Genomic DNA, 17314 nt, shown 5'->3' on the forward strand with positions numbered 1-17314 from the left:
TGCCCTAACCGGGCAGAGAAGGTTAAGTTTCTCCTGATCTGATGACACAAAAGGAGGAGGATAGAAAGCCTGCAGCACTGCAGGTCTAACAGCATTAGTAGGGACCTTAGGGACATAACCTGGTCTAGGGTATAGAAAAACCTTAACCATACCAGGCGAAAACTCCAGGCACGAGGGTGCAACCGACAGGGCCTGCATATCTCCGATTCTCTTAAGTGAGGAGATGTTACGTGTGGGTTTTGTTGTGTCTTGTATATCACGTGATTCCTTGTTTGTCATGTGACCCTGCCATGTGTCTTGTCTTTTGTTGTTGTTGCTCAGTGTCCACAGGTGTTCCTCGTCCATGTTTATTAGTCTCCCCAGGTGTTTCTTATTAACCACGCCCCCTTGTTATCTTGTTTAGCTTGTTTGTCTGTGTATTTAAACCCCTGTGTTTCAGTTGTTGGCTGTCGGTTGTTGTTTTATGTTACTCCTGTCGTGTTCTGAGTTCCCTGGATTCCCTGTTTTGTATTTGTTTAATTAAATGTGCTTGCGATTGGATTCACTCTCCGTTTCATTCCTGACTGGTTGTAACAGGAGATTGCAAGCACAAAAAGAGTTTTATACGTGAGAAATTTCTCAGAAACTTCCTCAATAGGTTCAAAGGGGGCCAAAGAAAGGCCCTCTAGTACAATGGCCAAATCCCAAGTCGGCACCCTCGTACGAACTGCAGGCCTCAGCCTCAAAGTGCCACGAAGGAAGCGAGTTATAAGCGGGTGTCTCCCAAGAGAAACTCCACTGAAAGGGACATGGTAAGCAGCTAGTGCCGCCACATACACCTTTAGTGTGGAGGGGGATAACCCTGCAGAGAAACGCTCCTGCAGAAACTCCAGCACTGCACCCACTGGGCCGTTAACTGGGTCCTGCCGGTGTTCTGCACACCAAGAAGTGAAAAGTTTCCACTTCAGGGCATATAACTTCCTCGTGGACGGAGCTCTGGAGTGAAGGATGGTCTCAACAACCTCAGTTGAGAGAGCAGATTCTATGAGCTGGGCCGCCTCAGAGGCCAAGCCCACAGTTTCCACAACTCTGGGCGGGGGTGAAATATCGTACCGCCCTCCTGAGAGAGTAGATCCCTCCTGATCGGAATCTCCAAGGGAGAGCCGTCCAGAAGAGATATTAGGTCCGCGAACCATACTCGGGCCGGCCAGAACGGGGCTACTAGAAGTAGGCTTACCCCGTCCCGGCGAACCCTCTCCAGAACTCCTGGTAGCAGAGCAACCGGGGGAAAAGCATACAGACGTGACCTCGGCCACGGCTGTACCAGAGCGTCCAACCCCAGAGGGGCTGGCTGACTGATTGAGAACCACAGATGACAGTGCGTTGTCTCCTTGGAAGCGAATAGGTCCACCTCGGCGCGACCGAAACTCAACCAAAGGAGCTCCACCACCTCGGGGTGGAGCCTCCATTCCCTCGGCCCCTGCCTCGACAGGAAGTCTGCTACCACATTCAAATAATCAGGAAGATACATAGCTCTCAGAGACCGTAACTTCCCCTGGGACCACAGGAGGATCTGACGGGCCAACTTGTAAATTGGACGCGACCGCAGGCCCCCCTGATGATTTATATACGAGACCACCGACATGTTGTCTGACTGAACTAGCACATGATGACCTCTGAGGTCTGCTAGGAAGTGTTTCAAAGCTTGGAACACCGCCAACATCTCTAGACAATTTATATGCCATGATAGATGATGGTCCTGCCACAGACCTTGGGCTGGACGACCACTCGTGACCGCCCCCCACCCTGTGAGGGAAGCATCCGTCGTTAGCGTTACGCAACGACAAAGAGCCCCCAACACAGGCCCTTTGGATAGGAACCAGGTTTCTTTCCACTTGACCAGAGCACGAAGGCAGCGCCGCGTGACTTTGATCGTGCGGAGGGGATTTCCCCTCGGGGAGAATCCCTTGGTCCGGAGCCACCACTGCAGTGGTCTCATGTACAACAGGCCGCAAGGTATAACGTTGGACGCTGCTGCCATCAGACCCAACAGTCTCTGAAACTGTTTTACAGTGAGTAGCTGGCCTAGCTTTACTTGTTTCATAGCTGAAAGAATCGAAGCAATGCGGGTCGGAGAAAGTCGCGCCCGCATCGAGACCGAATCCCAAACGACACCCAGAAAAGTGGTCTTCTGAGAAGGAGATAATACACTTTTCTTTGCGTTCAGCCTCAACCCCAACTTTCTTATATGAGCGAGAACGACATCTCGATGCTGAACCGCCATCTGCTCTGTCTGAGCTGAAATCAACCAAACGTCGATGTAATTGAGGATACGTATGCCCTGAAACCTCAGGGGCACTAAAGCTGCATCCATGCATTTCGTGAAAGTGCGGGAAGATAAAGCTAGGCCAAATGGAAGAACCTTGTACTGGTACGCCTCATCCCCGAAGGCGAACCTCAGGAACTTCCTGTGTTGTGGAAGGATGGAAATATGGAAGTACGCGTCCTTCAGATCTATCATGACAAACCAGTCCTCGGATCTGATTTGTGACACGATCTGCTTGATAGTGAGCATCTTGAATTTTAGCTTCCCTACCGAGCGACTCAACAGGCGCAGATCTAAAATTGGACGCAACCCCCCATCCTTCTTTGGAACGATGAAATATCGGCTGTAAAAACCTGACTCCAACCTGGGAGGAGGAACCCGTTCTATAGCCTCCTTTTGAAGGAGCGCTTTCACCTCTCGTTCCATTACCAGAGCCTGCTCGGGGCCCACCACTGTGGGCAGAACCCCTCTGAATTTTGGTGGACGACACCTGAATTGGATAGCATAACCCTTTTTTACTGTGTGCAGAACCCACTGAGATATTTCGGAAGGCTTTTCCACTCTGCCAGAAATACTACTAAGGGTACCAGTCTCTCGAGACTGGCCTCTGGTGTAACTTGAGCAGCAAACACAGCGCCCTGTAACGGCGCACCGGCAGGGAACGACTGGCTTAACTGCTCTGAGACCCTCCTCAGAGGGGGCGAGCGTCCCTCGGGAAAGCGCTCGCTGGGACCGGCCAGTGGCGTCAGGACTTCCTCTTTGCCGAAGCCTTCTTGGCCATAATAACTGTCCTCAGATCAGTTTTGCCAGAAGACTTCGGCTGAGAGTGCCGCGTCTGGTCCCATTGATTGGAAGGGGGAGCGCGAGACGCGACACTCTGCTTCTGTTGCGCCCTATGTGAGGAGCTGACTGACGGCCTGGACTGCTCCCGCCCAGCAGTACCGGGGACATGAATTTTAAGAGGCATAAATTTCTGAAACGCTGCCGACTGTTTCTTCTCTTCCTGAAATCTATCTATGACAGTATTGACAGAATCACCAAAAAGACCATGAGGAGAGAGCGGAGCGTCCAAAAGAAAAGCTTTGTCTTTTTCTTTCATGCCAGAGAGATTTAACCATAGATGCCTCTCTGCAGCCACCAGGGCTGCCACAGTACGGCCCATTAGCTTGGCCGACTCCTTGGTGGCGCGCAGAGATAAATCTGCAGCCTGACGCAGTTCGCGAACTACGTCAGTGCTGACCTCTTGAGTGTCACTCACATCCTTTAATAAGTCAGCCTGGTATGCCTGCAAGATGGACATCGTGTGCAGGCACGCCGAGGCTTGACCGGCCGCCGAATACGCCTTGCCCACTAAAGCTGATGTACTTCTAAGAGGCTTAGAGGGTAAAAGTGGTGCTTTAAAAGAAGATGCAGCTTCAGCAGAAAGATGACTAGCAAGCGCCTCTTCTGCTTTGGGCATCGCCCCATAACCATGAGATTTTGCCCCCACAATGTTTGAATAAGTGGACGTTTGAGGGCTAAAAACACGATAAGAGACCGGCTTTTTCCACGATCTCGAAACCTCTGTGTGGAGTCAGGGAAGAAGGGCAAGCACCGGCGTGGAGGTTGAGAACGGGAAGGCAAAAATCTTTTATCTAATTTAGATTTTTCTCTAGACTCCTGCCTAACAGCTGGCCACTCGATGCTTAATTTATAGAAACAGCACGAGTGAGCACCTCCATAAGCTCCTCACTTTCGGGAGAGCGAGATGGCGAATCATCGACATCTCCCGCATCCAGACTAACAACATCCTGGATCTAACAGGTAAGGGCTGAGATAGGGCAGAGCCCGTCTCAAGCCCCGCTGTTAGATCCATCTGCGATCCCCACGAATGACGTCGCCGCTCAGCCTCGGCATAAGCGGGACCCGATCCGCGGGGATCGCGAACCGAACCACTCTCCTCAAAGAGTGATCGGCGGGAGCGGAGCGTTCTAAGAGGCAAACGCTCGCAATGCTCACAATCAGCCCCCTCGAGAGCTGACTGGGCATGCTGCACTCCCAAACAAACAACACATAAGCTGTGTGTTTCCCCGCCCGTTAAATAGCGCGAGCAGGGAGGAACACACTTCTTAAATTGTTGTTCGCTCGCCATTGTCTCTCAATATAATATATATAGTTTTTTGAAATAGTGAAACTCCTGCTTAGTGACAGACAAAAACACTTTAGAAAGATTCACATATAGCCCTTACTGAAGGCATAGAAGCTGTCGCGCTTGTGTTTTGGGGGTGCTTTATAGTTTCCTGGTCGATGACGTCACCCGGCTATGACGTTCCGTCTCTCCATTGGACTGATTCCATACGTGCTTCATGACGCACACACGCAGAGGCGTTCCCACAGCTTGACGCAGCTCGAGTTCCCTTGAAACGGAACCTGTTAAATTTGTGCGACTGAGTTAATTTTTTTTCATTTTCATTGTGTTTTTCTTCTTTTGTATAGCATATTTTTGATAGTTTCTGAAAAAGTTATGTTCAGTTTTATAAAGTTACATTCAGTTTTATAAAGTTACGTTCAGTTTTTTAAAGTTACGTTCATTTTTTTAGAAACAAATGTAATTCCATACACTCGCCCCTGACCCCTTTCGGCTAGTCCAATCATTACACCCCACTGCCATCGCGAGAAAGAAAAATACGAAGCCCCGAAGGGACATAATGTTGGAAACAAATATGAGCTGGTAGGAAAATGTTTATGTCAGTGCTTTTGCGTTCTCTCGCAAATGTTTTGCGTTCGCCCGAGAAACTTGAAAACTCGCTTGCAAAGAATGCAAAAGAAACTTACAAGAACTGCAAACAAATATTTCATATGATTCGTAACAACCCTATACTGTCTTATTATTCTAATTGCATTTATTTATTTATTATTATTAATTTTAATAAGCACAAAAATTATTTATATTACTTTATTGTTATATAAAATGCGGGCCACTCTATGCAAGAAAGTCCAGGGCCACTTTTTAATCCCAGTCCCCTCTTGCCCCTACTGTATATCATATAATTATTATTATAATCAGGTTAAGATCGTGTGTTAGGGTTAGGGTATAGCTATAGATTTGGTTAATGGGTATAATACTGTTTTGATTTTATATTGTCATATACATTCATTTATACAGATTTATATTGATTTATATTATAACCATTGTTAATAATTTATAATATTTTTCATATTAGAATATGTTATTCCTTATTAAGTTGCAATCATTGCTTCTGCTTGATGACCAAACATAACTAAATTTTTGAAAATAATTTCAAACATCAAAAACAGCATTATGACTGATTTTGTTAGTATTGTTGGACCATTGGATCTGCAGAAGTTGTTGTCTCTTTGCACCAGTGTTATTGTGGATGTTGTTAGTGTCATGCATGAGTAGCTGTAATGAGTGCACAACAATGAATAAACAGAAACAGTCTTTATTTAACAACCTAACATGCAGGAGATCGCTGGAGAAGACAGAAACAAATCCACATAACCATAACGGATAATGATCAGACAGAACTCAAGGGTAAGGACACAGGGAGAGTAAAGTAAGTACAAATGGAGGAATTAAATCAGTGACTAATTAGGGCACAAAGAACACAGGCAAAACAGAACAGAATAGTTTCAGTTTTTCTGACCTTTCTCCGCCCAGCTCATGCATCCTCTTCTCAGAAATATTCAGAGGAAATTGTGACACAAACTTGTGCTTTGAGCTTGTAAGTTGTTAAGGAGTGGTTTCTGTAATTCAGTCAAATCGAGTGAAGGTTCGTGTTCTTAGACTGCTGGGATTTGAAGACAGATTACTTCACTGAAACAGTAGACATGTGAGTACATTTTCATAGATTTATTCATCATTAATAACATTCAATGTATGACTGTTTTAAAAATGAAAGAAAAGTAACACAACCTCAGTTTATGATTGTTTGTTTCATGATCTCAGTGAAAGTACTGAAGTCTGCCCTGATATATCTGCTCTGCCGACACTGTTCGGGTTTTTATTTTTAAGATGAACTTCAAGAATCTTTATGACTTAAGCTGGATTTTCCTAAATGTCAAACATCACAGTGTATTCTTAATATCCTCCCGTAGCTGATTTGAACTCTTTTTTTGACTACTCGTTTATTCTCCTTTATCTCTTTATCGTGCTTCAAATTCTTATCTGTACTTCTGACTAGTTTATTTTTCTTAATCTACAAGCTGTAGAATTAAATAACATCAGGCATGCATTACTGTAATCTTTAGATGATATACTGTGCGTCATCATATGCCATTGTTTCAAAGCAGCTTTACAGAAAAAGGAATGTGTCTACATTATAATTTAGTGTGCTCTGTCATCAGAGGTGACTGTGTCCATGTAGCCAAATGTATTTTCAGAAATATAGGCTACATATACAATTTTTGGCTTTCCAATAAAAACAGTCTCTGAGAAACTCAGGGAAATCGTCCCCCACTCTCTCCTACTGTACTGTCTTAATAAAGACGAACAAAGGAGCTTTACGTTGAAAGCTTAAATGCAGAACAACAGTAACATCAGGAACACCAGCTCTTATATTATCTACGTACTTCTTAAACTCTCCTCAATGCTGATGCTGAAGAAAACAGCAAATCACAACCATTGCAAATAGACTTCTGCACTACAGTATAGTGCTATAAAATACAACATTACTTGTTTTAGCAACTTTAAAAAATGGACAACATTTTTTTGACGTTTTCTGACGAAATGGGATCTCACCAATCATCTTCGAGTGTGAAGAAAAACAAGCCAATGGACATTAGCGTGCAAGATTTGCAACGGCACACCCGGCCCAAGAAGTTTATAAGGAATATAAGGAAGCGTTCTTGCACACACACATTCAAGCTTTCGCTTCAGAGCAGAGTGTTTGTTGTTCTGCAATCATCACTGAGTGTGTTAGAGTTAGAAGAAGCTCTTCAGTCTATTGTTGGTGTGACGGTGTGTCAGCGGTCGCTGTTAAAGAGCATTTCTACACTTTACTGCAGTTCATCTTAAAAGAGCATCTGAACACTGCAGACTTTATCTGGTCTTTGTGCTGTGGCCATTCCCCTTCAGCACACACAGAGCTTATTTCCCTACACTGCAAAACATGCTGTTCTTTCTAAGTGTTTTTGTCTTGTTTCCAGTCCAAATATCTAAATATTTTTAAATCAAGAAGCATTTACTAGATAAGTTAAATGACAAGAAATTCTGTTTTGTTTCCTGAAAAATTAAAATTAAAATGGAAAACAAGGAAAGAAATCTTAATGCAAATGGAAAACGATTTTTTTTGTAAAAAAAAATATGTATCTACCCCCATATTTGTTTTAAGCAATCTTTTATTTATTTATCAGGAAACAAGACAGACTTTCTTATGTCATTTTACCTATTTAGTAAATGCTTATTGATTTAAGAATATTGTTGATATTGTTCACATTCCGGGCAAGTTCAATCATGCTCCCGTGAGAATAGGGACTGATTTGGAGATGCTTCGGGGCCACACAGGTAACTCTGTTTGCCTCTCCTGACACGTTCCCCTGCCAGGTGTTTTATTTCCTGAACGAGGGTAGCCCTCGGCACAGATGCGCTGGCGTCGGGCCTACACAAGTATGCGTTTCCCCCAGTGAGCATTCTCACACAGACACTATGCAAAGTCAGGGAGGACGAGGAGCAGGTTATGCTAGTGGTGCCATATGGCGCTTTTCCACTGCATGGTACGGCTCGGTACGGCTCAGTACGGTTCGGTTTGGCGCGGCACCGTTCGGCTCGCTTCGCTTTTCCACTGCGTGGTACGACTCTGCTCGGCACGGCACGGCTCGGTTAGCTTTAGCTCGGTTGCTTTTCCACTGCAGTTAGTACCGCTTCAAAGTGGGTGGGATTATGACTGATCGTTATAGTTTATGCGCTCCTCGGCAACTAACAAGAGGAACGTCTGCAATTCTCGTCCACTGAACACGATTCAGCCATTTCTTTTTTGGAAGTTTTTTTTTCTTCAAGCAAGTCAAGCAAGTAGTTTTAAAACATTGGAGGCTGTTACTGGCTATTTAAATCTAGCGGGTTTGATGTCTCGAAAATACAATGACGCTGGTAGTGACGATTCTGTCTGTCTGACCAATCAGTGAACTACAGTGCTTCCACGTCACATTTTAGTATCGGTACGGTACGCTTGGAACCTCAACAGAGGTGGTACCATTTAAAGCGAGCCGAAGCGAGCCGTACCGTACCGTACCATGCAGTGGAAAAGCGCCACAAGTGAGCCATGCCGAGCCGAGCCGTATCGTACCATGCAGTGGAAAAGCGCCAAAGCGTGCCGTACCGAACCGAACCGTACCGTACCATGCAGTGGAAAAGCGCCAATACTGGCCAAACCGGACCTGGTTTCCCAGAACTAATGGTTCTTGCGACAGTCCTTTCCTACCGGATTCCTAGGAAACTTTTGCAGTCAGCAGAGCTTAAAATCCTGTCTCTTAAGACGATGCTCCTGACTGCACTGGCTTCTGTTAAGAGTGTGGGGAAGCTGCAGGCATTTTCAGTCGATGAATCATGCCTGGAATTCAGACCGGGCAACTCTCACGTAATTTACATTTAGATTTATTCCTTTAGCAGACTTACAAGTCTTACAAGATTCATTAAGCGATTTACAAGTGAGAACAATAGAAGCAGTTAAACTAACAGTAGGACAACAATACGTAAGTGGTATGACCCCTCTCAGTTTAATTCAGCGCATTTTCTTTTTTAAATAGTAGAATAGAAGAGAAGAGAAAGTGTTAGTATTACTGAATCAAGTGCTGCCGAAAAAGATACGTCTTCAGCAGTTTCTTGAAAGTGGCTACTGACTCAGCAGCTCTGGTTGACTTAGGCAGATCATTCCACCAACAGGGAACAGTCATGGTAAAGGCCCGAGAAAGAGATTTTATGCCTCTTTGAGATGGTGCCACAAGATGACATTCGCTAGCAGAGCGCAAGTTTCTGGATGGCACATAAGTCTGATGTAATGAGTTTAGGTAGGAGGGAGCAGTGCCAGTGGTTGTTCTGTAGGCAAACGTCAGTGCCTTGAATTTAATGCGAGCGGCAACTGGCAACCAGTGCAATTTTGTGAGGAGAGAAGTGACGTGTGCTCTCTTCGGCTCATTAAAGACTACTCTGGCTGCAGCATTCTGGATCAATTGTAGAGGTTTGACAGAGCAAGCTGGAAGACCAGCCAGGAGAGTATTACAATAGTCCAGTCTGGATAAAACAAGTGGTTGGACAAGGAGTTGTGTAGCTCTGATAGGAAGGGCCTGATCCTCCTAATGTTGTACAAGGCAAATCTGCAGGAACGGCAGTTCTAGCAATGTGGTCTGTGAATTTCAACTGATCATCAATTACAACCCCAAGGTTCCTAGCTGACCTTGATGGAGTTATGGATGACGAGCCTAGCTGAATGGAGAAGTTGTGATGAAGTGTTGGGTTGGCCAGGACCACAAGTAGCTCTGTCTTCGCAAGGTTAGGTTGAAGGTGGTGGTCCTTCATCCAGCCAGAAATGTCTGTCAGGCAGGCTGAGATATGAGCAGCTACCGTCGGATCGTCAGGCTGGAATGAGAGGTAGAGTTGCGTGACCTGTTTTGGTAGGGATCCCAATTCGTCAGTTCACAAATAACACAACATCGAACGTGACTGACTAATAGGGAATGTCTAGAATACTAATGTAACCCCCATTCCCTAAAGGAGGGAACGGAGACATTACGTCCCGTCACCACAATTGAACGGCCGGGACACCATATCGGCTCCTCAGCGCAAAACTTGAATGTCCGAGTGCAAGTGTGCTTTCTTGTATACCTGCTTCTCAGGGCATGGTTCGCAATGCAAATCTGATGACACAGCAATCTCTCTCAGGCGAGATCCCAATTTGTAACCTAGACGTTCTTCATTCATTGTTACTGTAATTAACAAATTATTATTTTTTTGAGAAATATATGTAATCTCTTCACAGTTCCTGCTCTAATCATGGAGGCAGCAGATATTTTATGTGATTCGCTTTTCCTCTGGCAGAAGAACCGAAAGGAATGTGCAGATACGCTGTTGAAACTGGTTCAAGAGCTGGAAAATGTTCCTCAGGGTAGCAACATCTTTCAGGTGCTTAGAGCCTCAATATCTGCAGCAACCTCTACCTGCCCCACTTCCACATTGAAAAAGGCAAGTGTCTCCAGCATTACCTTTAATAAAGCTACTGAATTAATTAAAGAAGATGAGAAGGTTGGGACGAATATTCAGAAGCAACTGCGAGATCTGAAGGTCAGGTGTGGAGGAGCGCCGCTCGGGGCTCATGCTGATGAGCTGGACTGTGAGGTCACCAGTCGACTCATGTGGGCTCTGGCCAAAAAGAGAAAGACTCCTGTACCCCTAGATTTTCTCAGAGGTTTCAACAGGGCCACGTTCTTTCGTCACATGACACCAGGTGGACTTGCTCCAGCCGAGGCCTCAGACTATATTTGCAAAGCTCTGGGACTCGACCGTTCCCCTGAGATCACGAGTAGCCTGAAGGTATCGGCCAAAGAAATGATGAAGAACATTGGACGCATTGGCATTAAAGCTGCTAAAGCAGGATCAGGGGTATCAGCTTTCTTTCCTCAAGCATCCCATTTTAAGGAAATTGCGAAAAATGAACAATATGAAATATTCACTGCATTGCCCTTATATGTTAGACAGTGATTTGGAGATTGTGACTTTCTTTCTAGGTACTGGGTGCGACTGGTTTAGGCATTTCTCTGTACGACCTGATTGGCGAGTGTGAAAAAATGGTAAAGGGCAATTGGATCACGGAGGCCAGCAAGTTCTTACAGGATTCATCCAGGCAAATACTGGAAGGCCAACAAAAGCTAAAGGAACAGCTGGATGCAATGCAGTATGATATTTTATTTTCTACAAATTTTGGTAACACTTTACAATGAGGTTCATTAGTTAACATTAGTTAATATATTAATTAACATGAACTAACCATGAGCAATACATTTGTAACAGTATTTTATAATCTTTGTTAATGTTAGTTAATAAAAATACAGTCGTTCATTGTTTGTTCATGTTAGTTCATGGTGCATTAAAGGGGAATTCGGCGACTCTAGCCATTTCTTCGCTGATTTTCACTTTTGTTGTCGCATGGTTTCTCAACGAGCTCCCCCTACAGCTGTGGGCCGTATATTTCACAACACTGTCGTTAAAAAACTCACTTGCAGCACCCTCCTCTTCCCTTCTACCGCTACTCCATGTGCATTTGTTATTATCAGAGCTGGCCAACTTTATCGTGCGGAGCTATGTCTACCAGCTATGCCAGCGGCCATATCAGCCTGTAGCCCAAGACTGGTCCCCCACTGAAGCTAAGCAGGGCTGAGCTGGTCAGTGTCTGGATGGGAGACCTCCTGAGAACACCAGGTTGCTGCTGGAAGAGGTGTTAGTGAGGCCAGCAGGGGGCGCTCACCCTGTGGTCTGTGTGGGTCCTAACGCCCCAGTAAAGTGACGGGGACACTACACTGCCAAAGAGCACCGTCCTTCGGATGAGACGTTAAACCGAGGTCCTCCTGACTCTCTGTGGTCATTAAAAACCCCAGGATGTCCTTCGAAAGAGTAGGGGTGTAACCCCGGTGTCCTGGCCACATTTGCCCCTTGGCCTATGTCCATCATGGCCTCCTAATCATCCCCATATAGACCCCTTTTCAGTTGGTAAACATGATGATGTTTTTATGTGGGCGGAGCTTAGGTGGAGGCAGAAAGATCCCTCTGGCCGCTTCACTAACGCTAGTTTGCAATTGTTTTTTAACAATGACGGGAGAAAATCAGATTTTATCTTAATGTGCAAGTTCACTCACTGTCCAGGGCCGCGATTGTTATTTGCAAAAGTTAATTTTAACGGACGGAACCAGATTGGCCGACCCATACACACTCAGTCAATGGAGGACGATCTGACAGGATCCCCGTTACCACGGTTGAGTGGCCTGCCTAGAGAAACCGAGCGTTAAGACAAACTGAGGGCATATAAATCTTTAGATGCCTATAACTATGTGATGAATGGTCTTGACTTGTGGCAACATTATACATTGCGCGGCCCTGCCCAGCGCAAAGGCCAGAAGACGATGTAAAGAGGGACATTACAGTACAATTTTAATGATGTGAATATTTTCTAGAAATACAAATATTTTTTATGTATTAAAATTATATTAATTAACTATGTATTTGATTATTCTTTCTTACCAGGTTCTTAATAGAAGTCTGAATGGAAATAGGAGCAGGCTTCACTCAATGATTAAACTTAATACTTTAAGAATGCTGGCCTGATGATTAGAATATATAAACAGGAAAGAGGCCGCACTATGCATAAATTTTTTTATTTGCAGATAAAACAATTTATGCATAGTGCGGCCTCTTTCCTGTTTATATATCTTAATAGAAGTCTGTCACAATCAATCACAACAATGTACAATCATAGATGATTCACAAATAATCACAATAATTTAGAAAACATTAAGCGATAAAATTTCAAATTGGATCCTGCACGTGATTCTTGCACCCAGAAACGCAACAAGATGACATTTAATAAAAATAATAATAATTTAAGATCCTTATTATGTAGCCGAATCTGTGCTGGTTTGTATAGGCCGCCTCCAGTTTTCACTTTGTTTTGCCTCCAGCTAACGCCGTGACGTAATTGTGACGTCGGTGCAAAAGGGGTCTATACTGATTGGCTTCATCACTGTCTCCTCTCCAGCAGTAAGCTGGTGTGTGGTGGGCGTTCTGGCGCAATATGGCTGGCGCCACAAAATTTTTAAACATCTTTTATTTTACCTTATTTTACCACGGGAAAAAAAAAATCACATTGAGATTACAATCTCTTTTACAAGTGAGCCCATGACAAGAAGGCAGCACATAGAAGATACACTTTAACAGACAACAAGTAACAAACAGACAGGGATGCACAGGAAAATTAAAATAAAATACAGAAAATTATATTTTAAAACAATCGCAAACATGTTGATAAATTTGATTTAGGTAGGACTTGAATTCAGTATGTGAAATAAAGTGCAGTTCACTTTCAGTCGGTCGTGTTCGACGTAACGTTGACGTGACGACGTTATTGGGATCGCCTTGAGAGACCAATCTACTTTGAGAGTATTAAAATGAGCCAATGCATATTGGCATGCGAAAATTGCATCAGCTGCTCTGCTTGCAGCACGAGCATATAACAGCAGCAGGTGCATCGCATATTGTCTTTCGCTTCGGAGTCGAGCGGTTCTACTGTTCCTGATCTACAATCTTCTGACATTGTTCAACTTCAAAAGAAGAAAACGAGTCTGCTCTTCAGGCGAATGCCTCTTCAAAGCTGGTGTTGGTGTTACAGCGCAGACAGTGCTGGCCGCGATCTCACGAGAGCCCCCGTGCCTTCCTAGATGTGTGTGAAAAATGTTTTCCAGTATGACAGCATTTTTGGTGCCAATATGGCAAGCCAAAGGTGCCAAAAGCTGCAGAAAGTTTTCCTCCCTCACTACCCTCAATGGTGGGGCGGCAGTGCTACTGCAGACCGCCTCTTCCCTGCAGGGTAGTTCTGAGTCAGGGTTGAGCTGCGCCTGGTGACTGACCGTGTTTAAAGTCACAGCGCTGGCCCTCGGACAGATGATGTCCACCCTAGTGGTCCAGAAGCGCCCCCTGGCTAAACCATGCGAGGTATGAGACATCGCCAAAGTTTGCTTTTTCGATGCTCCAATCTCACGAGGTGGTCTTTCGGTGATACTGTTGGAGACTGTGCCCAGCGGTTCTCCGCAGTTCAAATGCAGGCTGAGGTAACCAAAAAGCTTGCCACAATGTGCTCCCTGGGTCACTAGTGGGCTGCCCCTCAGTCTGTTTTTCGCCAAGGGTGCCAGTCCCCTGCGGAAAAAACAACAACTTCCGCCACAGCCAGCTCTACTGTGACGTTGGGCTTTCGCAGGAAGACGGCCTGAGACGGGCAACCCAGAGTCAGCTGCTCTTCCCCGGAGGAGGACAGGGCGGAGAACTTTTTTTGAATCATTCTGTTCCGCCACTGGTGTCTCAGCCAGCGGTACCAAATTCACAGCAAAAGCAGCTTCCCTATCTCTTGGTCCCAAGAGAGCGAGGTTGGCCGTGTGTGACGATATGCCTTGCCACCCTCTGCCCCCTCTTGCTTCGCCAGCGGTAGCCTGATGTGCTAGAGGCCGCACCTTTGCCATCTCACTCATCCCCTACCGATCGGTAGAGTCAGGTTAGTGTAGCACACTCAGACCCCACTTCGGGCACCTATGCCGTCCAAGTCGGGTCCCTGCATTCCGCCACGCTGCCCCACCTCGGGTACATCTGTCGTGCCGTTGGTCCCGCTTGTACGGTGTCTGGCTAGCGCTTCCCAGCCCGTCTCGCTGGCTCATCCGTACCATCAGACTCGACTATGCGATTCAGTACGACCCCCGGCATCCCCTGCTTTCACCAGGCAGAGATTGCAGTCCTACTGGCGAAGGACGCAATCAAGTCGGTCCCTCCAGACGATATGAAGACCGGCTTCTTTAGACCGTACTTCATTGTACCCAATAAAAGTGGTGGGTTACGACCTATCTTTGACCTGCATGTCCTGGACCGGTCCCTTCACAGGCTGCCGTTCAAGATGCTGACGCAGAAATGCATTTTCAAGTGCATCCGGTTTGAAGCGATTGACCTGAAGGACGCGTACTTTCATGTCTCGATTCTCCCTCGACACAGACCATTTCTTCGCTCTGTGTTCAAGGGACGGGCATATCAGTACAAAGTCTTACCCTCAACTACCTCAATGACTGGCTTATTCTCGCCCAGTCGAGAGAGCAGTTAATGTGCGAACACAGGGACATAGTGCTCAGTCACCTCAGCCACCTAGGCCTTCGGGTCAACTGGGAAAAGAGCAAACTCATCCCCGGGCAGAGGATCTTTTTTCTCGGTAAGGAGCTGGACTCAATCAACATGACAACGTGCCTCACCGAGGCCCACGTCCAGTAAGTGTTGAACTGCGTGAGCACGCTCAGACGCAGAACAGTGGCACCACTGAAACTTTTCAGAGGCTCCTGGGGCATATGGCATCTGCAGCCGCAGTAACGGCGCTCGGGTTGCTTCATATGAGGCCGCTCCAACACTGGCTCCACGGTCGAGTCCCGAGATGGGCGTGGCAGAGCGCCTCAAGCCGGGTCCAAGTGACCCCGCACTGTTGCCAAACTCTCAGCTTGTGGTCGGACCCTTGTAAGCAGTTGTAAGCAGTACATCTTGCGCTGGGCCGCTTCAAAACGCCGCTACTAGGCAAGCATTTACTGGTCTGTTCGGACAGCACTGCGACCGTTGCGTACATCAACCGCCAGGGTGGTCTACGCTCCCGTCGCATGTCACAACTCGCCCGCCATCTCCTCCTCTGGAGTCAGATGCATCTGAGGTTGCTTCGTTCCGTTTTTATTCCGGGCCTGCTCAACATTGCAGCCAACGAGCTCTCAAGGCAGCGGGTGCTTCCAGGAGAATGGCGACTCTATCCCCAGGTGATCCAGCTGATATTCAGGCACTTCGGGACCACACAGGTAGATCTGTTGCCGCCCCGGACTCGTCTCACTGCCAGTTGTTCTCTTCCCTGACCGAGGGGTCCCTTGGCACGGATGCACTGGCACACAGCTGGCCTCTGGGCCTACGCAAGTATGCATTTGCCCCAGTGAGCTTCTTGCACAAACCTTGTGCAAGGTCAGGGAGGACGAGCAGCAGGTCTTGTTAGTTGTGCTGTATTGGCCCAACCGGACCTGGTTCCCCGAACTACTGCTCCTCACGACAGCCACTCCTTGGCCCATTGACGGGGCAACCTATGGCACCCGCGTCCAGACCTCTGGAAACTCCATGTCTGGTCCCTGGACGGGGCGGGGAGGTTTTAGGTGACCTACCCCCAGCGGTAGTTGACACCATCACTTCCGCTAGAGCCCCCTCTACGAGGCGCCTCTATGCGTTGAAGTGGAACCTATTCGTTGACTGCTGTTCTTCTCACGAGGAGAGCCTAAACAATATGCAACGCACCTGCTGCTCGTTATATGCTCGCGCTGCAAGCAGAGCAGATGATGCAGTTATCGCATGCCAATATGCATTGGCTCGTTTTAATACTCTCGAAGTAGATTGGTCTCTCAAGGCGATCCCAATTACATTGTCACATCGATGTTATGTCTCCCGTTCCCTCCTTCAGGGAACGAGGGTTACAATAGTAACCGAGACGTTTTAGCTGATTTTGCAACTCATTCCTTGAAGTTGGAGCACTGTAACTAAAAGCAGTTTTGCCAAACTCTGTTTTAGTTTGTGGAACATCATACAGTATGTGTCTACTTGATCTTAGATTGGATTCAGATCTGCTAGGTGCTAAAAGTGTAGTTAAATATGAAGGAGTGTGTCCAGTTATTGATTTGTACACAAAGGTCAACAAATGTTTGAGCCTTCTTGTGTTAAGTGAGGGCCAACCAACCATTTCATATAATACTCTGTGATGGACAGAGTACTTTGGATGCATTATGAATCTCAGTGCTGAATGATACACAGAATCCAAAGATATAAACAGGGTCTTTGTAGAGTGTCTGTAAAACATACTGTATCTCCACCGGCAAAAAGGTAGATTCAACCAGCTTTTTCTTGACTTTTTGTGTGGAGCAAGAACTGTTTCTTAAGTTAAAACCCAGCTTTAATTTAAATTTAGTAAGTAACTGTTTAATATGCAAATTAAAATACATGCTTTCCTCCAATATAAATCCCAGATATTTGTATGAGCAAACAAATTCTATTGGCCTGCCCTGTAATGTGTGGAGCTGAGGCAAAGAAGGTCCAGGCTTAAGGGTTCTAGTAAAAAACATGTATTTAGTTTTCTTATCATTTAGAACTAAATTTAATGCATGTAGATTGAGCTGAATATTTTCAAATGCTTTTTGTAGCTTTAAAATTGTCTCAGCAGGTGATTTTGCAGGACAATAGATAATGGTATCATCAGCATACAGGTG

The 17314-nt window shown here is 46.0% G+C and overlaps 1 protein-coding gene across 3 annotated transcripts in view; it reads left to right on the forward strand.

Moving 5' to 3' along the window:
- Window positions 1–17314, forward strand: part of LOC143706042 (uncharacterized) — a 78371-nt gene that overhangs the window by 2319 nt on the left and 58738 nt on the right. The window contains exons 1-3 of one of the 3 annotated variants that reach the window (XM_077197585.1): window positions 6023–6138; window positions 10279–10898; window positions 11024–11190. In XM_077197585.1, coding sequence (XP_077053700.1) covers window positions 10293–10898; window positions 11024–11190 — 773 coding nt within the window. In that variant the 5' untranslated portion in view covers window positions 6023–6138; window positions 10279–10292. Of the gene's footprint in view, window positions 1–6022; window positions 6139–10278; window positions 10899–11023; window positions 11191–17314 lie in introns of those variants that run through there. The other 2 variants (XM_077197586.1, XR_013192927.1) reach the window with 2 other exon arrangements.

The sequence above is a fragment of the Siphateles boraxobius genome, unplaced genomic scaffold (assembly GCF_051911475.1).
Source record: "Siphateles boraxobius isolate OS27281-9 unplaced genomic scaffold, OSU_SipBor_1 40, whole genome shotgun sequence".
Classification (NCBI taxonomy): domain Eukaryota; kingdom Metazoa; phylum Chordata; class Actinopteri; order Cypriniformes; family Leuciscidae; genus Siphateles; species Siphateles boraxobius.